Source organism: Hyperoodon ampullatus, assembly GCF_949752795.1.
Source record: "Hyperoodon ampullatus genome assembly, chromosome: 1".
NCBI classification, from domain to species: Eukaryota; Metazoa; Chordata; class Mammalia; order Artiodactyla; family Ziphiidae; genus Hyperoodon; species Hyperoodon ampullatus.
Window position 1 is genome coordinate 89,710,589 of NC_136914.1, and position 26,054 is coordinate 89,736,642.

The window sequence follows — 26,054 nt, forward strand, 5'->3', positions numbered from 1 at the left end:
TTTGGAACAGAGATTTCTCACAGAACTTTGTAAGAAGTACATGGTTTTTGTTGTTGACATTGTTGCCATACTGTAAAATTTATCTTTTGAGAAAGTTGTGCCCAGATTTGGCATAACTTAGGAACAAGCATTAACATCACAATTTATTTCCAGCTTTCGCCCCAATTATTTTTCTTAAGTAGGGAGGGTCCAAAAAATTGGGATGTTCATTAAATGTATAGATAACGTAAAAGGGTTTCAAGACTATAAAAGAAAATTTGACCATAGATTTCCCAGAAAAATCTACTTCGCAATTAATACAAATTAGAAAGAGATGGATAAGGATTTTTTCTGAGACATAAAATATTCTCTCCTTTGACCATTAAGACCAAAAAAATGTAGATAGCTAGTAGCTGTTTGTTTTGAGAAACTTTTATTAATAAAAAACATATAACAAACACTTAATAGTAAGATTTTAGCATTTCCAGGTGTGATTATCTTTTACTTCACCACTGATTTGGGGCATACAGCAACCCTGATTCTAATTTTTAACCAATAATTAGCCTAAAACATATGCACCCACACAAATTAATGCCATATAGCTCAATTAGCACATATTAAAGGAAGCTGGGCATTGTGAAGGGAAGGTGATTATCATAAGCCTATACATCATCAGTATACCTAATGATTATTAGTATTGACAGAATGGAATACACCATTCCACGTTCCAGAAGGCAAGAAAGATAAATTCAAAGACACTCAGGCTGATGAGACTTGATTCAGTCTGGGAAATATTCTAGTCCTGGATCCCAAAGAAGAGGGCTCACTAATCTATGGAAGCAGCTCGATTTCTCCAAACACAAGTCAAAATAGACCTCACTTCCTTATTTGATAGGATTGTAAAATCACTGAATCAGGAAAATGTGATAAATACAGAGATACAGACTCAAAGCTAAAACTATTAGGCAAATATTAAATGAATAAATGATGGGGGGCTTCCCTGGTGGCACAGTGGTTAAGAAACCACCTGCCAATGCAGGGGACATGGGTTCGAGCCCTGGTCTGGGAAGATCCCACGTGCCGCGGAGCAACTAAGCCCGTGCACCACAACAAAGAGTAGCCCCCACCCACCACAACTAGAGAAAGCCTGCACGCAGCAACGAAGACACAACACAGCCAAAAATAAAATAAATTAATTAATTTTAAAATAATGAATAAATGATGGTGCCACCCAGCAAAGCACTGATTAGAGACTTTTATTATCAACCTGGAGGAGTATTGCCAAGAGATTGTAACAGGGCTCTATCTTTGTCTCTGCCATCCCACATTTGTCTCAGTCAAGGGAATAAAAGGCATGTTTATCAAACCTGAAGAGAACATGAAACCAAGAGGGTGAGCAAATAAAGATCAAGAAAAACCTCAACAGCAAGTCAAGTTGAATTAGATAAAATTTAATGGGGACTATATTATATCCTATGTTTGAGTCCAAGGAAGAAAAGTAATGTAACTGTCAAAAAGCTAATTTGAACTTGTGCTGCTTTAATAGAAGACCAGTGACTAGAATAAGAAAAGTCTTGCTCTTCACTAGCTAGCTACACCAAGAATATCATGAGTTGGACAGGCATGGTGGAAAGCATATAAGAACCTCATCAGCGTGGGGCCAGAAAAATGGTAGAGGAGGCCAGACAGGGTCAGACAGAGGCTCAGCCTCAGAGAGGGCACCTGAACAACCCAAGGGGGTAGCTACTGCATGCAGTACAACCTGGAAGACAATTTCATCGTGAGAAATTCCAGGTGGTAGCCAATTTAGAAATCAGGACAAGCCACAATCAGGGTCAGAAGATCTGACGATGACAGCAGAATTCCCATCAGTCATAAATTTAAGAGGAGCTGAATATATTCCAAATAAAGAATTCATGGAAAGAGATCTTAAGCAGTGCACTAGAGCCCAGTTGGTATCTGGGCTCCAGCAAAGCCATTTTGCCAACAAGCATTATAAGCAAGACGTCTACATACTATGAGTTTATCAAGGGTCTTAAATTATTGGCTCCAAAATGCATAAGGAAAACTACAATATTAAAACAAATATAACATTATGTTAACAAGTCAGCTGCAATCCAGTGCTTTTACAGTGACATGTAAATTAGGTTTAACATGGGATGTGGATGCATTTTAATGTATTTAATATAATGTGGGAAGGTGTCTCCAAAAACAATAGTACCTGGGATCTAAAAGTCTTTAAATGGGGATGATCTAGCATAGACAAGGATTAATGGACTATGTGGTATTAAGCAGTCAGATATGAAAGAGCAGGACTCTTGGAAAGTCACTCTGGAAATTTACATATTGGCCAAACATAGGAGGTGCCATGGCCTCCTATGTTTGGCCAGGTTAAACCAGGGCAGGATTAATCTTGGGGGTGAGTCTACACAATAGGAAAATTTTCCAGATAACTCAAAGAAGGGAGAAGAGCCGAGGTAGACATGGCCACCTCTCAGCCTGGGGCTTCCATGCTTCAAAGGGCATATCAGCAAACTGGAAACTACTGAGAGGAGAAAAGCTTCATAGGTTGAGTACATCCTGCGAAAGACCAAAGCCTGAAGAAGGAATCACTGAAAGGGATCGTGAGAGGTGTCCTCAGAAATGGGAAGTACTGTCACGTAGAAAAGGTACGGTGTTTATTTTCTATTAGCACAAGGGGTAGACAAGGATCAGATAGTGAATGCTCTCCAAGACGGTGAATTTTTACTTATTATAAGGACCTATTTTCTAATGATTACCCAGAAATGTAATTAACTATTGAGTTGACTAAGAAAATAGCAAGAGGGCCTACCCTAGGGACAGGATGACCACTCAAATGGTGGGTCATCAGGTAGGAGTCAGTTATTAAGTGGTTTGTTGCACCGATTTGTACCTACAGTTTCTTTCTTTTTTTTTTTTTGGTTTAGTTTTTTTGTAATTGGAGTATAGTTGCTTTACAATGTTGTGTTAGTTTCTGCTGTCATACCTACAGTTTCTTAATACTTGTGAGAATGCTTTAAAAATCTGGCTTCCATGGTTGGTTTACTGCTTCTTAGGATACCAAGGAGATACAGAGATGGGTGAGAAAGGAATCCCAAGTAGCCTTTAGAATAAATGTTATAGCAGATTTGGAGCCACAGGAAGGATTAGACCCAACTGGCTTTCTTATCTGCTTCTGAGATGCACCATTACAAATATCTAATAACCTTGAAACAGGAAGGATCTACACAGCTCCTGGAGAGATATTGATAAATTCCTAACATTTCTGCCCCCACATGGAAGGAGCAGGAGGAAGTGGAGAATGGAAGCCTACTAAATTTATTTCAGTAGGTCAGCCTAATGTTGATCATGAGTGTGACTTCAGTTAGGTGCTAGTAATGACTGATGTAAACAGGAAGGAAAGATACTGGCTCTTATAGCTGGACTGGCCACTCTCCACTCAGCATTTCCTGTTTACCAACAGCTAAAAGAGAGAGGGAAATCTTCTCTCCTCCAACTTTTGAACACAAGTCCTAGATTTCTCTAGGACTGGACCAACTTGGGTCACATGCCTATTTCCAAGCAATTAATTTGGGCAGGGAACCTGCTATGACCTGATTGTTTTAGACCTGGGTGATTGCCTAACCCTTAGCCAGTCACCATAGCAAAGGGGATGGTGTTTTAACAATTGGCTTAAGCCAATCAAGCCCCACACTGTGAAACTTGAGATGAGGCCATGGCCATTCCACAAAGGGAAATACATTTACTCATGTCCACTTGTGGATTAGAAGCTTAAATCTCTCCGTTCTCTAAAACACATTTCCGTACAATTTTAGACCAACCTCCCAGCTCTATTAAGCACAACAGGGAGTAATTTTTATTTCCAGGTTAGAAAAATGCATCAAAAATAGAGTGTTTCAAATAGCAAAGAGAAACACTAACATCCAGATGCTTGTATATATGTACTAGCTCCATGCATCTTTAACCAATGACATCAACTTAATTTTATGTGTACTTTCTGCCCCACTAAGAAGTCCCCAGGGGCTGAGAGGAAATTTTGAGAGCTTCTGTGTAGTTATTGTTGCTACAAAACAATATCCTTGGTATCCAAGGGTTCGGGCTTTGAGACACTGTATGAAGTCAGTGGTTCATAAAGGAAACCTTTGGTAAATAGGTCGGTTGGGTGTGAGAAAATTGATGTTTGCTCTCTGTGGCAAAATGTTCTTGTGTAATCTTTGAATAATAGTTTATTTCTAGGCTCTCTCCTTTGGATCCAGCTGCCATTATTGCTCCCATGAGAACTCACACTTCCACCTGAAATGGAGTGAGCATTCTTTTTTCCCCAAAATCATCTGTAATTATCTCAGTACCTTGAACACTAAGCCTAAAGGGTTTTAGTTGAACAAAGTGCCAGTGAGCTTGGGAATACAGACCCAGACCACTGACTGTATAAATCGTTGAATCCTATTAAGATTCACATTGATTGATAGCCATACTCCAGCTCTGTTTATGTGCATAGTATTGAAGGTTTCTGCTGCCCCGCAAAAGCAGAAGACAGTGAGTGAGAGGTTTGGGCTCACCCACCGCCTTCTCCCCTCTCAATCCCAAACGGCAAACCATCTCTGGTCCTTCAACTCTAGATATTGTTTACATAGTTCTCCCCTAGAGTCCTACAATTTGAAGATCAGACTGAGGTTGTAATTTATCACCTAGTTACTCAGTAAGCCTAAAATTAATAAGCAGCTTTTTCCATTTCCTTGGTGCCCAGACCCACCTGAAAGGCCTTTGTGAGCAGAAGCATTTTAAGCAAGGAATAAATCTGGCTCAAGAATGCTACCAAGTAAGTTATATATCAGGCTACCTATCTGAGTCAGTAAACATAGACCCCTAAGCAGCAAGCAACATTCACAAAGTCATTTATTCATAAATATGTATTGGATACATGACTGTGGACAGAATCTGTACTAGGCATCAGGAAATTTTTTAAAGAATAAAAAAAGGTCTTTGCTTTCAAAAAGTGTATAATATAATGAGAGATGAAGGAGACAAAAGGCAGAGACAAACACAAAGCTATGTAAACAGGTGAAATATTTGCATGATAAGATACACTATGTGACTGACAGGAGCTCATTGGAAAGCAGAAACCACTCAAGTTTTTTCAAATAAGGAATTTAATAGAGAGAATTGGTTACAAAGGTTGGACGAGCTGGAAAAGCAAAAGAGAGAAGGAAAAAAGGGTGTTAAAGGAGGAAAAGTCAGAAACAAGTGCCCATGAGCCTGAATTTGTTGGATCCTATTAGAAATGCTGTTCTGGTTGTTTGCAGAGTTTCCAGAAGAGGGGCCGTGTGAGTCTGGAATCACCCCACTGCCCTGGCAGCAATCACCAGCAACACTGCCACACTGCCAGAGACAGAATCAAGAGCCTCGCCTCCCCCTTCTACCTTCTAATCTTCAGCCTATTCTTCCTAGGGGCAGCATCTAACAGGAAGCCAGAGAGACAGGGAGCCCAGCCCCAGGGGTACAGAGCAGAGTATAGAAAGCAGGAGAGGCACAGAAACAGCAAATGAATGACGAGCACAAGCCAACAGAGGTTTTCCTGGAAAGCTCTGGTAATTCCAAATCTGGAGCAAATAATTCTTCCCCAGAAGAGAAAGAGAATGTATCAATCCAGATTCTGCTGCATATAACAGAAGTCCATTTGGCTAGCTTAAGCAGAAAGACTTTCAATAGAAGGAAGTGGTGCTTACAAAATTAAAGACGGAATTAGTAGGCTCTAGGCTGGGCAACTAGAAATGACTCCCAGTATCACAGTGCAGACCGGCCCTCCAAGGGGACTGATGGCTTCACCACAGTCGGGAAGCTGGTAGTCAGGTAGCTCCTGCCATGTGTTGACTCCAGGACCACAGAAAGCTAAAACCAGGATTCCTGGTTCCAGAGCCATCTATACTGTATGAGCTGCACCAACAAAAGGAGTGCCTCAACTATCACCTTTGACATCACTTAACTTCATTTAATAAGGCTACCTAAATCTTATCCACTACCTTGTTGCAAAGCTTTCCTGAAGATTAAGACACATGCTAAAGAAAGCCAATGCATACAGAAGGATTTAGAAAGGAATTTTATGGTGAAATATGTAACATTTTACGTGAAATACGCAAGCTCCAAGAGGGCAGGAGCCACGTCAGTTTTATTCACCACTGTAGCCGCGGTAACTTTCCACCCCCTGGCACATAGTCAGCGCTCAATAAATACCTACTCATTGAATGAGTAAGACACACACATAGGTTAGTGCCTGGTTGTCAAGTTAAGGTTAGTAGCACAAAGCCAGGAGTCTTATTTTTTAGAGCCGTCTTTGATTTTCCAATCTGTTTATTTTAACTTTAGAATCACTTTGTCTAGTTCCCAAAACGAAAAGCTCATTGGTGTTACTAGGCAATCACATTAAGTTGTAAACGAACTTAATGATGTTGAGTCTTCCTATTCAAAACATGGTATGTCTTTTTATTTGTTCAAGGCTTCTTTTGTGCTTTTCAAAAGTGTTTCAAATGTTGCTTCATATAAGTTTTGCCTGTTTCTAAGTTTATTACTAGATATTTCTTGTCTCTATTTTAAAAAGGGTCTTTTCTTCCATTATAAATTTTTGTTTTTATATATGAAAGCTACCCATTTCTGTGTAGTAATTTTGTACCCCATAATCATACTAATTCTATTGTTTGTAAAAGTCTCAGTTAATTCTTTGGGGTTTACTGAATATACAGTGGTATAATTAGCAAATCTTAATAGTTTAACCAGCAGTTTTCCAACTTTATAGTTCAATTTTCTTTCTTTTACCTAATGGCTAGTATTTCCAGAACAGTGTTAAAAATAATAGCAATGGTAGTGGACACTCTTATTTTGTTCTTAACTTTCATGGGAATATTCTAGCATTTCCACAATAAGTGTGATTCTGGCTTTGAGCATGAGATAGATATGTCTTACCATGTTACAGAAATATCCATCTATGCATATTTATTGAGTGATGTTTGTTTTGTTAAAAAACAGACTGGCTATTAAATTTTGTCAAATGCCTTTTTAGCACCTGTGTATATAATCATATGCTTTTTTCTCCTTAGATCTGTTAATATAATGAAGTATATTACTAGATTTTCTAATATTGAATCATTTGCACTCCTAGAATAAACCCTACTTGTTATGCATTGTTATTTAATGTACTGCTGGATCTTGTTCTGTTAATATGTTCTCCTTAGTTTATGAAAACAATTTGGAAGTTTTCATTTTTCCCCTATACTTTGGAACTGTTTAAGTAGAAATAGAATTATCAGTCTTAAATGTTTGAGTCTGGTGTTTATTTGTTTGTAGGGGGTAACATCAAGCTATTTTGATCTTCTGTCTCTCCTGATTTGGGCTTTAGCAAATGCTTTTCTTACGAGAAAATTATCCATTTTATTCAAGTTTTCAAATTTGTTTGCATTGATTTGAGCAAGGTAGTCTTATAATTCTTTACAACCCACCTGTTTCCAATGAGCTTTCCCTGATAATATCTTAGTTATCCATCCTGATTCATTTGTTTCATCAGAGTCTTCTGTAGGAATAATTTCCTCAAACAGGTCCCTGAGTGATATATTCTTCTCTGGAATTCTTCTCTGGAAAGAAGTGGTATTTTGGTGGGGAATGGGACTCTTGAGTCTCTGAGTTGCTGTCCTTTTTCCTTTACTCTAGATGTTCTGAATTGTTATTCTATAATCCTTTCCTTTCAGAAATCTGAGAGTTTTTCCTGTGAAAATACCTTGTACTTTGTGTCTGGAAGATTGTAAAATTATTCTTTTACCCTTGGAGTTCAGGAATGATATCATGGTTACATAATATAATGAGCCCTTCAATATGCAAAAAGTTTATTAAATTCAGGGAAATTTGTATTTTCTTTTTGTGTATTATGGCTCCTCTTCTTCTGTCAAGAATGCCCACTATTCATATGTTAGCTTTCTTAGATGAGTCCTTCAAAGCGCTTATGCTTTCCAAATCTCTATAATTTTGTTCAAACTGTCTTCCAATCCACTAACCTGGCCTCATCAGTGGCCATCTTCTTTTCAATTTATCTAACACTCTTTTTTAATTAAAAACTATGGGTTTTAGTACAAGGAAGTAAGGAAGTTTTTGTGCTCTAATCAGATATCCTTATATGTTCCCAAATTTTGAATAAAGATGGGAAATGAAACGTTCAACCTATCATCTGCTTCCTCCACCAGTTCTTCTCAAGAGGAGCCATCTATTCTGGATGTTATGCTTGTTTTCCTTCTGTAGGATGATTGGATTTTCTTATAAATATCGTTGTGTTTCTCTTGCATATCCCTTGGGATTTGGACCCAGCTGCCAGAGCACCATAAATGGAAACAGTGTTCTAGCTAGATGAAAACCATGGGGGGCTCCAGGCAAGCTGTCATTCCCCTACTGATGCACCAGGAGGTAGTTTCTCTCTCTCTTCCTCTCTCTCCCCACTTTTTAAACTCTCCTACATCTTATTAAAGGACTGTGAAAACAGCAATTCCTCCAAATAGTCACACAAGGGGCAGCTGCCTTCATGTAATAGCCCCCCCAAATCCCTGCACCCAGCTTTCTTCCTTAATCTCACTGTTCTAACCCCATCCAAGTACCCCATGCCAGTAGTCCCCCAGTTCTCTCCTGTCCCTGAGGGGAAAAACATCCCATGACATCATTGTCTACTAGATCCAGACAGAACTGAGACCTCACATTCCCCAGATCCCGCTTCGTGCTGGGCTTAGAAGTTCATAGTTGAATCGGAAGTGGAAGGAAGGGCATCAGGGTTGAGTTTAAGCTGTCGTGTTGCCACTAGCCATTTCCCCTCAGAGAGGAGGTTCTTATTCTAGAACACTTAAATGGGCTCCAGGGGAAGCCATGATTCTCTGAAATTACCGTCAAATTGTATTTATTTATCTATCTATACATATGTATTATATGTATGTGTTTCTGTAGAGTTTTTTCAGAAGTTTTTTTAAGAGTATTTTTTGCAGTTTTCTGTTCACAGCAAAATTGAGGGGAAGGTACAGAGATTTCCCATATACTCCCTGCCACCACACATGCATAGCCTCCCCTGTTATCAACATCCTCTACCAAAGTGGTGCATTTGTTACAATTGATGAAATGATGTGGACACATCATTATCACCCAGAGTCCATAATTTGCTTTCGGGTTCACTCTTAGTGTTGTCCATTCTATGGGTTTAGAAAAATGCATAATGACATTTGTCTCCCAATATAGTAACATACGGAGTATTTTCATTGCTCTCTAAATATCTGTGTTCTGTACATTCATCCCTCCCCACCGCCAACCCCTGGCAACCACTGATCTTACCGTCTCCATAGTTTTGCCTTTTCCAGAATGTCACATAGTTGGAATCATGCAGTATGTGGCCTTCTCAGATTGACTTCTTTCACTTAATAATATGCATTTAAGTTTCTTCCATGTTTTTTCGTGGCTTGATAGCTCATTTCCTTTTAACACTGAGAAATATACCAGTTCCTATGTGTACGACAGTATCAAAGGACCAAAGGACATCTTGGTTGCTCCCAAGTTTTGGCAATTATGAATAAAGCTACTGTAAACATCTGTGTACAGGTTTTTGTGTAGACACAAGTTTTCAGTTACTTTGGCTAAAAACCAAGGAGCAAGATTGCTAGGTCATATGATTAGAGTGTGTTTAGTTTTGTAAGAAACTACCAAAATCTCTTCCAAAGTGGCTGTTCCATTTTGCATTTCCACCGGCAATGAATGAGAGTTCTTGCTGCTCCACATCCTCTCCAGCATTTGGTGATGTCAGTGTTCCATATTTTGACGATTCTCATAGGTGTACAGTAGCATCACATTATTGTTTTAATTTGTGTTTCACTAACAGCATGTCATGTGGAGCATCTTTTCATGTGCTTATTTGCGATCTGTATATCTCCTTTGGTGAGATGTCTGTTAAGGTCTTTGGCCCATTTTTAATCAGGTTTTTTGTTTTCTTACTGTCAGGGTTTAAGATCTCCTTGTATATTTTGGATAACAGTCCTTTATCAGATGTGTCTTTTGTATATATTTTCACCCAATCTGTGGCTTGTCTTCTCATTCTCTTGAGTTCAGAAGGTTTATTAAATTCTCAAAGAGATGTTAAGAATCACAGTCTTACAGAGCCATACCTAAATTTGGTGGAAATCCCCAACATGCCAATTAGTTCCATGTAGATTGATCTAAGTCCACTGGGTATCAAGGGTCTCACAGCCTCTCGGACACCGAAGATTATATCTAAAATTAAATATCTTCCATTTCTATGGTCTACTTGGGTCATTGTAAAATAGGTTACTGAATATGAAAGATTACCCTTTGAAGAAAGGGCAAGTTCTTGAACTAGAAGAAGATGGTTTTAAGAGAAATAAAATAAAACAAATTGAAACATATTATAGTAAATAATAACCTGTATAGAGTGGCAAAAGTAACAAATACAACACAGTTGTGAGTGCAATGAGTTCAGGGATAAGAATTCAAAAAAGAGCTTTTTGAAGAGAAGCTAGAAGTGTTTAAAACAATAAAGTGAAGATAATTTTATTTCCCCTCAAAATAAAAAGGAAAAAGACCTTAAATTTTCTTACATTCTTTCAGTGATATGTTGATGGTGATTCTTTGGCACTTGGCATTCAACTTCTAAATTTCAAATATATTACTCTTTATCTCTTGAGAAAATGTTTCTGGTTTAATCAAAAGTTAGTAGGCAAAATATCTACTACATTATATGGTTACTTTTGAAACATAAGCCCTAGTAATTCTAATGGAAAAGGATTTGATGCTTTTTTATTTGAGGTCAATAAAAATAGAAAATAACCTTAGAAAGATCTTTTTTTGTCTCTAGCAGATAGAAAGATACAAATATAAAGCCTTCTGTATGTTTTAAATGATTTTTAGATTTTTTAATATATTAATACATTTTTTATGCAAGCTACTCTGATATATGACCATAACCCAAGCAGACCCATGGCAATTGGGAGCAGAACTGGAAGGGGGAATAGATTTCAAGATAGATCCTTCTACCACAGTCTACAATCCTCTACACATTCGCTTTAAATTACTTAAACCTCACTACCATAAGTATTAAGATATAAAAATATGATCAAAAATTCACATATTTACTAAACTTTTCACCTATATATTAGCTATAATCAAAGGCTATAAAGAGAAGCTTACCTAATTTTCTTTGAAAAATGTATACTCTTCTTTGAATGTCTTGATCATTTAATGGGTCCGTACTAATTTGATCTTTTATTATACTCCATCCCTTTATCCTTTCTGTTCCCCTTTTAACAAATATGTGCTCAATTATTATACTTGTTGTTGTTAAGTAACACATAGTCAAAATCTATGCCCAGGCACCTAGAATTCAGGCATCCCTCAATCTAACCGAAGAGTGCCCATTAGTGGACACAATGAGAATAAATATGCAGCAGTGATATCAGATATCACTGAATGATCACAGAGGTTATGTTCAGTAAAGCCAAGTATATCCACCTTTTCAAGGCAGCCACAACCAGCCTGTCAGAAACAGCACTCAACATGAAAACCTCTTATGTTATCCCAATTTAAAGCAAGATCATCTTATCATCAATTGCTGGGAAATTTCTCTCCAAATCCCCAGCTGTCTTCATAAGGAATTTCTAGGCCAACTGAATTCTATTTAACTCTGCTGTTTCTTGGTTTCAGATGGCTACACCACGGATGACATTGAGTTTTACTGGAATGGAGGAGAAGGAGCAGTAACAGGAGTGAATAAAATTGAGCTTCCTCAGTTTTCAATTGTTGACTATAAGATGGTGTCCAAGAAGGTGGAGTTCACAACAGGTGAGGATGTTTCCCCCAAAGTGAACTAGCGATGATGAGAAAGGAGATGGCTGCCACCAAATGACCATCTGATTTTCTTTTCTTTTCTTTTCTTTTTCACTCAGGGGCATATCCACGACTGTCACTAAGTTTTCGTCTGAAGAGAAACATTGGTTACTTCATTTTGCAAACCTACATGCCTTCCACACTGATTACAATTCTGTCCTGGGTGTCGTTTTGGATCAACTATGATGCCTCTGCAGCCAGAGTCGCACTAGGTAATGCATTCCCAGCACTACAGAGAGCTGGTGGGATTTAACGTCAAACAACAACCAATGATAAGAATTACAGGCCAGGGTGTCTCTCACAGAGAGCCAGAGAATGAGATTCCCGTAAGAATGCTGGATAATAAAACATCTATGTGTAAGCACTTACAGGGTGAATGTTTTACAACGTAATATCTTTTTATCATTTTACCAAAATAAAACACAAATCTTGGAGTACATTCAACACTATACAAGTGCTTCTTAGAGAATACTTTAAAATTCTCATTACACTAATATTTTACTAACTTTGTGGTTTCTTCTTTGGTTCCTTCTCTTTACAGTGGAGAATATTATTGCATTATTCTCAAATGGATTTGGAGAAAGCTAAACCTTGTGACCATTAACAAGCCATGTCAATATTATCTTTCAAATATTAACTATAGTTAAATTGTATCGCTCTGTCTCCCTTAAATAGAGCTCCTTCTATCTGAATAAGGCACAGACAATTCATCAGCTATATTAATGATCTGTGATCAGGACAGAATAAAAAATGGTTTCCTTTCCAGGGAAACAGAATTCAGAACTAATCTTGCCATGGTTGAGTAATTGCTGTAAGCTAAAAGGCTATATTTGAGATTTTAAAGGATTCCTTGGAAAGTTAGAATATGTAAGGTCTGTCTGATGTATCTGGGTATGTGTGGGTCTACCTCATATTTGACCCTAGAGCCATTTCAGTTATCACTTTCTGGGGCTTATTTATACACACACACACACACACACACACACACACGCAAAAGAACATCATTTATTACTAAGCTAACATATATAGTTCTTCTCTTCTGAGACTACGGAACTGGATTAGATGATCAGCATACCCTTTCACCCCTAGACTAATTGTCAACTCTACAGCTCATCTCTATTGGTTGAGTATATAAGGCTCACAAAGTCAAGTGCAGGCAGCCCCTTATCAACCTTTGAACATTACAAGACTAAGGAAAGTAGACAAATAATTTATCATATCATACACATGTATCTGCACATATTATTTGAATAAGTGTATACGCTATGGTTAAAGAAAAAACATCGGACAGTGTCTACAGTAGGGAATATGAACTATCAAGGTCATGAATTGTGGTTCTCTTTACACATCTATCCTCAAAGTTAATAATATTTTGATTAGAGGTGTCAGCATATACAGATGCTGAATAAACCTGTTCTTTGAAATGTAAAACCTAAGGTATTTTAAACCTTATCTAAGTGAAAAAGACATTTACTTACTAGCCCTTCTTGCTTAAAAAATTTAAGCCAAGGAGTAGAAGCAGAAGTGGAATTAGTAGACTTTAATGAATTATTGCTTCTGTACAGAACATTAGGTAGAATTATGTTAGGGGAAATTTTAAATTTTATTCAAAGAAATAAATAGGACCACTCATGATGGCATTTAATATCAGTCCAGACATTTAAATTTATCACTGATCTAAACTATTTTAACCTTTTGTATGGTAGTTCTGACTTCCTACTTTATCTGTTCTCCTCAAGTTTAGTAGTCAAATCAGGGAATCTAAATAGAATAATCTGGCTGGCAAATGAGTGCTAAACTATTTTCTTCCCTTTTCATTTTCTAACTTCCATTCCCTTTGCCAGTTCTCCTTTGTCTTTAATATCCATTTCACATTTCCTATCTTTATTTTTAAGGACCTCCGTCAAGTTTCATGTTTTACTTTTTCATCTCTCTGCTTTTATTTTAAATGCCTTTGCTTCATACCTCCTTGCTTTTTGCCCCTAGCTGGGTGATCTAAGGCAAAATAACTAATCTCAGAGTTTCTGTTACTCAGCTATAAACTGGGAATTATATACCTGCCTTATCACACTCAGCAGGCTGTTATGACAGCCATATAATTCATAGCTGTAAGTGTTTAAAACTGTAAAAACACTATACAAATGTGTAATATTAGTATTACAGCAGAGTTTACTATTAGATATAAGTATCACTTCCTATTTTTCCCAATTATCATTTCATCACCATAATCAACACAAAATATTATACAGACACACAAACATTATATTGTTAAGAATGCCATATTTAACAAAGTAGGCAAAGCAGAATCTTCCTTTTAAAAAGACTACACTCTAAAATTTCTTTAACAAGTTGAATTTTTAGGAAGTCTTTTCCTGACTCCGCGGCACTAATTCATTCTAGTCTCTGGAATCAAGGAACTAGAGGTAATATTTGAAAAAGAAAAAAAAAAAGCAATAAGGTTATGTTAATTTTAAAATACATATATCAGATACTTGATGCAAGTCATAAACTTTCTTATTTGTTTCTTCTTTTCATGTTGACTCACTATGAATGATGCATTATAATTCTAAAAGACCATACTGACCCTGTGACCTGGGTGTATTACAGTTGCATGCAATGAAATAGGTCTCCTCAAACTGGTCACCAACTTTCAGTTCGGTAGTGACTGCTATGGTGATTAGTATTACAAGGACAGATTTAGGAGGGACATGACAGAGACGCTGAGAGAAGGAAGGAAAGAAGGAGGTGTCATGTAGCAGAATGAGGGACATTTGACAGTAAGCAGTGGGCATATCAATGAGATTTTAATATTTCCATCTACTTTTCTTTTTCCTTTGTGCATTATTTTTTAAAAAAAACAGTTTTCGGGCTTCCCTGGTGGCGCAGTGGTTGAGAGTCTGCCTGCCGACGCAGGGGACGCGGGTTCGTGCCCCGGTCCAGGAAGATCCCACACGCTGCGGAGCGGCTGGGCCCGTGAGCCATGGCCGCCGAGCCTGCGCGTCCGGAGCCTGTGCTCCGCAACGGGAGAGGCCACAACAGTGAGAGGCCTGCGTACCGCAAAAAAAAAAAAAACAGTTTTCAACCCAACACTCACAGAGCATCCCATTTTATGATTTACTTACGGACTACGTAGGGAGCCTGCAGCTTTGTCTTTCAAATTGTCTGCCCTTTTTGCCCTGTGGTTTATTGCATTACTGCCATCATTCTGGAGCACCAACAAGAGATCGGCATCTGTCCTCTCAATCTTAAAAAGGGAACTTACCAAGTGCGTTCAGCTAAGCTGTGTCTTTCTGTTTCATAGGAATCACCACAGTGCTGACAATGACAACCATCAGCACTCACCTCAGGGAGACCCTGCCAAAGATCCCTTATGTCAAAGCAATTGATATTTACCTGATGGGTTGCTTTGTATTTGTGTTCCTGGCTTTGCTGGAATATGCCTTTGTAAATTACATCTTCTTTGGAAAAGGCCCTCAGAAAAAAGGAGCTGGCAAACAAGACCAGAGCGCTAATGAGAAGAACAAACTGGAGATGAATAAAGTCCAGGTAATATATTAAATATTCTTAACCATCTTCTTCTGAAATTCAGCAGCAGCATGGTGCCCAGAGCTCTCATAACAGAAAAAAAAATGAAATATTAGTTTATCTTTACTAAGGCTCCAACCACCCTTCATTTCACATATTTGAAAATTGACAATTGAAGATGTTAGGTTGAGGTTTACATAGATTAATAACATACCTGGGCCTGCACCTCAACCCTAAGTCCATTATTCTTTATTTTAAATTATATAGTTGTGAAACTATACACAAAAGAATAATTCCAGATCTACTTAATAAATAAATGAGAGAACTAAAGTGAACAAACTCTTACTCCTAAGTGGCAATGAGGCACTATAGCACGGTGGTTACAACCACAGAATGGAATCAAACTGCTTGGATTTAATTCCCAGGTCTGCCACTTACTGGCTTTAGAACTTCAGGCAAATCAACCTATGTAACTCCTTATCTAACCTCTGCTCTCAGTGTCATCAACCATAAAATGGAGATTACTATAGTATACCTATCTCTCAGTTATCATAAGGACTAAATGAGTTTTGTTACTTCTTTTAAAGTCTATTATTTGGAACGATACCTAGTACATAGTAAGAACTCAATAAGTATTAGCTATTATCATATACAAGACATTGTCAGTATTTTTCCTTTGCTTTTCACTGGCAGATCTTATGACCTGTGTTCTAACTGTGCATTAAAATAATGTTTTGTTTATCTTTTTAAAAATCCCTATAGTCTCTACTTCTGTGGCATTTTTCACTGAAATCATTTGACAATTATGTGCATTGAAATACTGGATCCACAACAAATTGTTTTCAAGATGGCACACAGGGTGACGACTCAAATATTCATTCACGATTCTGAGCATTTGGGAGTACTGCTCTGAATGAGACGAAGTTCCTTGCTCTCATGGAGTTTAGATGCTAATGTGGGAAGACAGGCAGTAAACAAACAAGCAAGTATCGAGGGCATAATTTCAGGTAATAGGAAGTGCTACAAAGAAAGTAAAACAGAGTAATGGCCAAGAGAATGTTTGGGGTCAGGTTCAAGGGAACAGGGAACTTTGATCAGGTGATCAGGAAGACCTCTTTGAGGAATTACCATTTGATCTGACACCTAAGTGATGGAAGCAGCAACCATGCCATGTCCATTCTAGGCAAAGAATTGTGTGATGTGTTAAAGTACTGAGAGAAGACCAATGCAGCAAGAACATAGGAAGTGAGGGAGAAAGAGAATAATTTGAGTTGTGGCTGGAGAATCAGGCAGAAGTCAAATAATGAATCTTCAAGGTGTTTCTTCATGCTCTTTAGTAGGATATCAAAATTTGACAAACACTGTCAGGTAATTAGAAAATTACAAATGAGGAAAACATACAGATTCAGCCAAATGGGCAAAATTCAAAGCAACACACTCAAATAAATTTATACTCTTTATAAAACACTATGCTCAATGCCATGGGAAAAGGAGTAGGCATGATACTTGCCCTTGAGAATCTTCTGAGCTGGCTGAAAAGAAAATTATGAATGGATTATAAAATAAGACAGGACAGCATTTATCTTGAAGAAAGGTTGAAGCTTCCTATTATCTGATCGTAGCCATACCAGCTTTAAAAGTACTTTAGCAGTAAAAATAAATTTTTTAAAGAAATGGCTTCCCTGATGGCACGGTAGTTAAGAATCCGCCTGCCAATACAGGGGACACCGGTTCGAGCCCTGGTCTGGGAAGATCCCACATGCCACGGAGCAACTAAGCCCATGTGCCACAACTGCTGAAGCCCGCGTGGCTAGAGCCCGTGAGCTACAACTACTGAGCTCACAAGCCACAACTACTGAAGCCTGCATGCCTAGAGCCTGTGCTCCACAAGAAAAGCCACCACAGTGATAAGCCCGCACACTGCATCGGAAGAGTAGCCCCAGCTCACCGCAACTAGAGAAAACCCGCGCGCAGCAATGAAGACCCAACGCAGCCAAAAATAAATAAATGTACTTTAGCAAAAAAAGTATTTAAAAAAAGTACTTTAGCAGTAGTTTTCAAGACCACCTCTTTTCTACTCCCATTCTCATCTCAAGTGCTTCTAAACCTACTAGCTGGTCCTCTGTAGAGCTTGGAATGTGCACTGATATATCATGACAAAAGCCCTACATAGATAGATAAAGTGGTGTAGGTTCACTGGTAGGAAAATTCAGAAAATATGTACTGGATAGACACTCAATGATAGGTAGAATTTGGAGAGGTAAAATGAAGAAAACAGGGCTTTTCAATTGGCTAGAAAAGCAACGTTGTCCAGAGTCAGTAACTAAATGGAAAGGTCAGGCAAACTGAAATTGAATTATTCAGATAAAATAAGAGATTATAAAACAAACTTTAACCAAACTCTGGGCATTTGCCTTGATTTCACCCTAGGATATCAGAGAACTGTTCTAAGGTGCTAAGGGACAAATAAAGGCTGGAGGAAAGCCTCCTATTCCATATCATATCTAGATGCATAATATATACTGCTCTAAAGAGGCCTTAGTGACTAGCTAATAGATAAGTAGGATGTTCCCATCTAGCTGATCTTTATTTTATAAGCAGGTGGTTTGAACAACACTGGGCTTAAACAAAGTAATGTTTCATTGGATCTCATATCAGGAAACTTTTATTCCAGGTGAATTGACTTTATTTTATTTGAATTCCAAGAGAAAGCATAGAAAAATCCCTGAATTGTCAGAAGATGAAACACATAAAGAAAATAAAGATGTATTTTTATCCATGGAAAGCTAGACTAAGAATGCCAGAGATGCTTTTCACAGAAACATAAATAGACAACTTTATGCCAAAATTCAAAAACAGATCACATGAAGACATAGCAGAGTAGTTTATATCAAACTAACGCTCCTAGAGATTAAAAATTATAAACCCTGAGCAAAAGTTTTAAAAATCTGCTTGAAGACATGGAAGAGAAACTGAAAACAAGCAAAAACTAGGAAAGAATCAACTCTCCAATGAAGGGAACTCCACTGTGTGAAATCAGTGTTTATACAGCTTTTCCCCTGAGGCCAGGTGCCAGTCTGGGGACACGTGGGACAGTGAAACGTCTGCCAAAAAACTGCAGTTTTATTGATCTGATAAATCAGAGCATGGAGTTTGATACTTCCAGAGTTTCTGGAAATTTTAGGAAGAAGTGAAACCACAGGAAAAATTCAAAATCCCATGAATCGTTGGTTGATCCCTGAACTACACATGTACAGGTAAAATGCCAAGAAATCCAGAAGGAAAAACAAAAACAACAACAACAACAGCCGAAAAGGTGAAAAAAAAAAAAAAAAAAAAAGGAATGAACAGAGATTTCAGCTGTTACCCGCCATATGGAAGTCAAGGTTTGGAGTTTGAATCCAGCATTTAGGACTGGTTGGTAAATACATTAGGCTTTCCACTAAAACCCTTAGGAGTAAAGACTAAGTCACAAGAGTAAGAGATTCCCCTTGAGTTAAGGGAAAAACTAAAATAGACTCACTCTAACAACTCATAAAACCAAGTCTACACATTCTAGGGGATCTAGTAGTAATTTAACTGCCTTCGAAAACAAAACCCAGCAATCATCAGGGAAGATAACAAAATCCAGTCTTTACAGTGCATCATCAACATGTCTAGTATAATAATAAAAAATTCCTGTACATGAGAAGAAATAGGAAAAAATGCCCATAGTCAAGAGAAAGAAATTTAGCCAAAAAAAAACAGACCTGCAAAAATCTTAGAGGTTGGGTTAAAAGATAAGGGCTATAATTAATAATAATAACTATAATTAACATCTTTGGAAGGTCATAGGAATTAGCCAAAATATCCTAAAATAGTGAATGGTTAAACAAACTACTGTACATTCACACTGTGGGGTACTAGCCCAATAAAAAGTAATGAACCATTGATACAGGCAACAACTTGTATGGATTTCAAGGGCATTAAGCCAAGTGAAAAAAGCCAATCTTAAAGATTATATACTGTATGATTACATTTATATAATACTCCTGGAATAACAAAATGATAGAGATGAAGAACATATTAGTGGTTGCCAGGACTTAGTGACAGCGGTGGGGAGAGGGAGATGGGTGTGACTGATCATAAAGTGGTAGCCTGAGGGAAATCTTTGCAGTGGTAGAATAATTTTGTGTCTTGATTGCAGTGGTGGTTATGGGCCTCTAACATGTAGTAAAATTACATAGAACTATACACACTATATCAATATCAGTTTCCTGGTTTTGATATTGTACAACAGTTAAGTAAGATATAATCAATGGGAGAAACTGCGTGAAGGGTACCTGGGCTCTCTCTGTGCTATCTTTGCAACTTTCTAGGAATCTACAATAATTTCAAAATTAAAAGCTTAAAATAAAGTCCATAGGAAAAGATTAACATAATATATGAAGAGATGGGAAGTATCAGACTAGGATTTGAGACTATAAACAAGAGCCAGTGGAAATCATAGAATTGAAAATTTTATTAGATGGATTAGAATCAGATTTCATACCACAGAAGAAAAAATTAGTATGATTGAAGGTAATATTGGCCTTCTCTCAATCTTTCCATTGCTCCAGTTCTTACCATAATTGCTACTACCTCAGGAATGCCTTAACTGACATGTCTGCTGACATGTCTGCTGTTGGTTTATAGTTTGTACCCTTGTGATTTGTTCTCATGACATCCTGTGCTTTTCCACCTTAGGACTTACCACAATATAGAGTATATGTGTAATTATTTTATTTGTGTAATTATTTTTGTAACCTCTATCTCTCTGCTAATCTCCAAGATTCCCAAAGATAGGCACCAGGGTCCTTGTCTATTATGTTTATTGTTCTTTCCTTGGTGGCTAGAACTGAGAAAATACCAAATAGGAACTCTTTGAATGAATGACTGCTAGAGAGGTCTTTTTCATTCAAGATGAGTTCTTAGATACCCCACAAGGTATTGAGTGTTACATCACAATGTTTTATAAAATTCTTATGTATTCATGATAAGTAAGAAAAGGAGACTATCTATAGTCCATTTTAGCTTCTGCTCCAAACTTACTTACTGTTTCTATCACTTTGATTTTTGACATTTTTTCAAGCATACTTTCTATCAACCTCTGCTATTCTTTCTGAATCACAGTGATATAGCATCAGATAAATACAGTCTCCAAAATATGTTATGGATCAGTTTTTATAAACTTCTTCATATTTAGATGGAATAATAATAGACCAGTACTACCTCAAGGAAATTATAATCATGCCTGTAGCTGCTTAGGTTTTCCAGTTCCTGACTTCCTTATCCTATTCTAAAACTAGGGGCTCAGGCAGACAATATGTCAATAACAAAGCAAGTGTATCACTTCATCTGTTCAGTGCATCATCTCCAGCAGTGAAGCTAATGATGTAACCTAAGTGGTATTTAAAAATGTTACCCCCTGGTTAAATTTAAGAAATAGAAAATATTATATTTTTTCTTTACTATAAATGGTTAGATGATCCTCCCCTTTCCTTTTAGATGTTTATAAACAGTTGAATTCAAATGACATATATGTTCTGGTTGGTCCCAGACAATTTTTATTTGAGGGATCCCTAATATCAGCCTTGGTACCCTCGTGCATAGAGTGGCATTGATCATTTGTCACACATTACTCTGATAGCCTTGGCTGGGTGGTATTGTCAAGGGTATCTATACTGAAGCTTCAGAAGTGCTTGCTTTGTCTTGATTTATATTTCCACCACTGCACTGAAGCATCTTTTTATATGAGTACAGGTGCTCAATCCAGACTTTAGGAGCATTTCAACCTCCAACACGATAAAGACAATAGATTCATAAAACCCTCAGGTATCATTTGAAGCTAGAGATGGTATTTAGAGTTTTGAAAGATAGATTACTCAGTACAACTAAGCTGTAAGTAAGCTACTTCGGGGCCATTTTTGTACTAAGCTGGAACAAATAGAGTTGTATCTGCTGGCCACACTGCCTGCCCATTTGCAAATAGATCCACCTAAGATAGAATGGTTGCATGGGTGATCTGTGACCAGAGACTGACTAAACATCATTCTAAGTCATGGGGGACACTGGTGAAACCTGCTGAAGAGTCATACCCGATGGGCAGTTGGAACCCCAAAAGTCAAGAAAGAATTTTTCCCTTCAGAACCAGATGTTGATACTGTAATCTGGCTTCTTTTCCTCCCATTCCTATTCTCTATGGTGAATCCTCTATACCTTCAGACAACTTTCTAAATGTAAATAAACTCTGCATTGTGATTAATTCCAGGATACAAAATGCGTGTGAAAACAGTCTTCATAAATGTAAACAGCTCTCTCAAGTCTAGCTTGGACCAGCTTGGTATGCATATTAGCCTTTGAGCCTGGGCTCCACCCCACATCACTGTCTTGCCATCAGCCTTTAATGAAACTTTAACCACTCTGACTTAGTATCTTGGATTCTGGAGAAATCCAGGCAGGGCCTCTGATTTCTAATGACCGCCTGTGTTAACAGTTCATGAACTTCTTTAGCCCTCAAACCCCTGCCCAAATCTGGCTTGGTCCATGTTTTGTTCTCTAGTTGTGGCTTAATTTAGCTAATCTTCAGGGCCTTCAGCAACCTAAGAGTCTAATTTTCCTTTCCAGGAATCTCAAAATCTCTCTCTCTCTCTCTCTCATCTTCTTTCTGGCATCTAGTTTCCAATTTCCTCTATACTCAAACAGATAGGATTCTTTTGTGAATGAGAGAGAAATCTAACTTACTGGCTTAATAAAATCTAACTAGCTTAAAAAAAAAGAGGGGTGGGGGAGATTTTTTGGCCCACACAACTAAAAGTTCCAGCAACGATTGTAATTTCACATGAGACTATACCCAGATGTTAAAACAATGTCATCAGAGAGCATATCTTGTCATCTCTTTTTTTTTTAACATCTTTATTGGAATATAATTGTTTTACAATGTTGTGTTAGTTTCTGCTTTATAACAAAGTGAATCAGCTATGCGTATACATATATCCCCATATCTCCTCCCTCTTGCATCTCCCTCCCACCCTCCCTATCCCACCCCTCTAAGTGGTCACAAAGCACCAAGCTGTCTCCCTGTTCTATGCGGCTGCTTCCCACTAGCTACCTATTTTACATTTGGTAGTGTATGTATGTCAATGCCATTCTCTCACTTTGTCACAGCTTACCCTTCCCCCTCCCCGTGTCCTCAAGTCCATTCTCTATGTCTGCATCTTTATTCCTGTCCTGCCCCTAGGTTCTTCAGAACAATTTTTTTTTATATTCCATATATATGTGTTGGCATACGGTACTTGTTTTTCTCTTTCTGACTTAATTCACTCTGTATGACAGTCACCAGCCTCCACCTCACTACAAATAACTCAGTTTCATTTCTTTTTATGGCTGAGTAATATTCCATTGTATATATGTGCCACATCTTCTTTATCCATTCATCTGTCGATGGACACTTAGGTTGCTTCCATGTCTTGGCTATTGTAAATAGAGCTGCAATGAACATTGTGGTACATGACTCTTTTTGAATTATGGTTTTCTCAGGGTATATGCCCAGTAGTGGGAATGCTGGGTCGTATGGTAGTTCTACTTTTAGTTTTTTAAGGAAACTCCATACTGTTCTCCATAGTGGCAGTATCAATTTACATGCCCACCAACAGTGCAAGTGGATTCCCTTTTCTCCACACCCTCTCCAGCGTTTGTTATTTGTAGATTTTCTGATGATGCCCTTTCTAACTGGTGTGAGGTGATACCTCATTGTAGTTTTGATTTGCATTTCTCTAATGATTAGGGATGTTGAGCATCCTTTCATGTGTTTGTTGGCAATCTGTATATCTTCTTTGGAGAAAGGTCTATTTAGGTCTTCTGCCCATTTTTGGATTGGGTTGTTTGTTTTTTGTTATTGAGCTGCATGAGCTGCTTGTATATTTTGGAGATTAATCCTTTGTCAGTTGCTTCACTTGAAAATATTTTCTCCCATTCTGAGGGTTGCCTTTTCGTCTTGTTTATGGTTTCCTTTGCTGTGCAAAAGCTTTGAAGTTTCATTAGGCCCCATTAGTTTATTTTTGTTTTTGTTTCCATTTCTCTAGGAGGTGGGTCAAAAAAGATCTTGCTGTGATTTATGTCATAGAGTGTTCTGCCTATGTTTTCCTCTAAGAGTTCTATAGTGTCTGGCCTTACATTTAGGTCTTTAACCCATTTTGAGTTTATTGTTGTGTATGATGTTAGGGAGTGTTCTAATTTCATTCTTTTACATGTAGCTGTCCAGTTTTCCCAGCACCACTTATTGAAGAGGCTGTCTTTTCTCCATTGTATATTCTTGCCTCCTTTATCAAAGATAAGCTGGCCGTATGTGCGTGAGTCATTGAGAGCTAAAGACTGACAGCGACATCACAAATGCGGTTCGTTACAGGAGCGGGATGGGCAGATGGAGGTTGTGGCTGTGCGGCTCTCTGTGCTCTGCAGGTGAAGGCAGCTGAGCACACTGGACAGCTTCATTCATTCGACTGTAGGTTTCTGGAGGGCAGCCCGTTCCATGGCCAGCATCACTTCACTTGGCTTCCTGCTCTGTACTTCAGAAGCACTCAGTAAATGGGGATCTAACTGAATTGGTTAACAGTAAGGAAATCACTCTCTGTTTGCAAAGTAGATTGAGCCCAGAGGTATTTCTTAACAGGGTTTTAAAACTGCCACTGAAAACAAGATTATATTTTATTCCAATTACACTGAAATCAGTTCTGGTATATTTCCCTATTGAAAATATCCAGAAGAGTTCAGTTCAGTGAGTGACATTTTTCACAGCCTAAGGCATTCTTTGGATATTTTGGAGGCAGAGAGAAGGGGAGGGTGAATGAGATGGGACGGGTGGGAGAAAAGTGAAGCCCAAACTAGAAAACAAACGTACACATTCGCCTGGGGTTTCTATAGAGGGAAGAAATACAGCCAGAATGTCAGTGTTTCCTGGGCTTTAGTCACCCTCCTGATTTTTGCCATCCCCTTGTATCAGTCAGGGTTCTCCAGTGGAACCAACAGAAACAGAACCAACATACACGCAAGAAGATATTTATTTTAAGGAACTGTCTCATGCAGTTGTAAAGAAAGCAAGTCCAAAATCTGTAGAGTGTGCTGAAAACTCAGGCGGGATTTCTGTTTCAGGCCTGAGACAGAGTTTCTTTTCTGAGAAACTGCAGTGTTTGCTCTTAAGACTTTTAAGGGTTAGGATGAGGCCATGCAGATCATCAGGCTGAATCTCCTCTACTTACAGTAGCTGATTGAAAATGTCAATCACATCTACAAAATACCTTCACAGCGACATCTAGGCTAGCGCTTGACCAAATAACTGGGCACCATAGACTAGCCAAGTTGACACATAAAATTAACCATCATGCCTTTTTACCCCCTGTACTATCATTCATTCATTCAGTAGATATTTACTGACTGCTCCTATAAGTGCCAAGCACTTTTCTCAGGTCTTGGGAAGTAGTGGATAAGACAAAGTCCCTGCCCTCCTGGAATGACACTCTAGTGGGACATTTTGGGAAGGAACCAGTTGGATAAGAAGAGAGAGGATCAAAAGTTCTGCTCTGGCCATTTGAAGACTGAGATGCCTTTAAACATCCATGTATAGGCTGTCCTGTAGTAAAGTCCAGGATTTAAAAAAAAAAAAAAAAGGAAATGTGAATTACTTTAAATTTTTCACTCATTATAATGACATAGGATGAGTGTAATATTAAGAAAATCATACAAAATAACCAAGTTAGTGTGCTGGTTAGATTTTTTCTAAATACATGAAAAGCAATATATACCACTGTTTCATTTTCTTCATAATGCTACTCAATTTTTAAAAACAAACTTTATGGGGAAAGAGGGTATTGCCTGTTTCCTCTATAAGAATGTATAAGCTCCAACTCAAGAACTGTATCTCTTTTGTTCACTGTTATCTTCCCAAGACTGTTGCGTTCTCAGAAGTTGAAAGCAAGATATTGTAATTGAGAACCACTGTACTGCAGGAAAGAAAGAGGGTTCACCAGCCAGAAGCTGTCTCTCCCCATCTCAGGTCTTTATGCAGTGAAATCCCAGGTGCGCCCTCATATGTGAGCCTGTCCAAGATTTGCCTGTGGTCAGGAGGATCTTCAGGAGGGACCTTCAGGAGGAAGATGAGAGAAAGACTCAGCAGGCAGTGAGAAGGTAGATCCCATGGTCACAAGTGAAAGCATTTCAAAAAGTCTGTTAGAAAGGGAACTAACAACCTGAGTTTGAAAGAGGTCACAGTATTTGTCCAGTAAAACATTTAGAACCAGTAGGAGATGGGAGCAGTCACAGGGTTTGTACAGGAGACTGTAGAAGATTAAGGAGCTTTATTAACTGAGATCCCTGAAATTCTAAAACGTGGGACATGACTCCTATTGCTTGTGGAGAGGCTGATTCCTTCATCAGTGTCGGGGACAGTGCTTGACACAGAGTAGGCACTCAATAAACACTCACTAAATAAATGAGTGAGGGAATGAATGAACTGTTAACATTTTAACACTTATCCATGCTACACCTAAAATTACCTCTTGTAACCCATGAATATAACTGTCTAATAGGAAGTGGGGTGAGGATGAAAG

At 38.1% G+C, this 26,054-nt stretch overlaps 1 protein-coding gene across 1 annotated transcript in view; it reads left to right on the plus strand.

Annotated features, from left to right (window-relative positions):
- GABRB1 (gamma-aminobutyric acid type A receptor subunit beta1) overlaps positions 1-26,054 on the plus strand; it is a gene marked incomplete at both ends in the record, with an annotated part of 393,861 nt that overhangs the window by 362,560 nt on the left and 5,247 nt on the right. Inside the window, 3 exons of the mRNA XM_079696490.1 lie at positions 11,725-11,862; positions 11,967-12,119; positions 15,209-15,453. Of these exons, the coding sequence (XP_079552616.1) occupies positions 11,725-11,862; positions 11,967-12,119; positions 15,209-15,453 (536 nt within the window). The remainder of the gene's footprint in view (positions 1-11,724; positions 11,863-11,966; positions 12,120-15,208; positions 15,454-26,054) is intronic.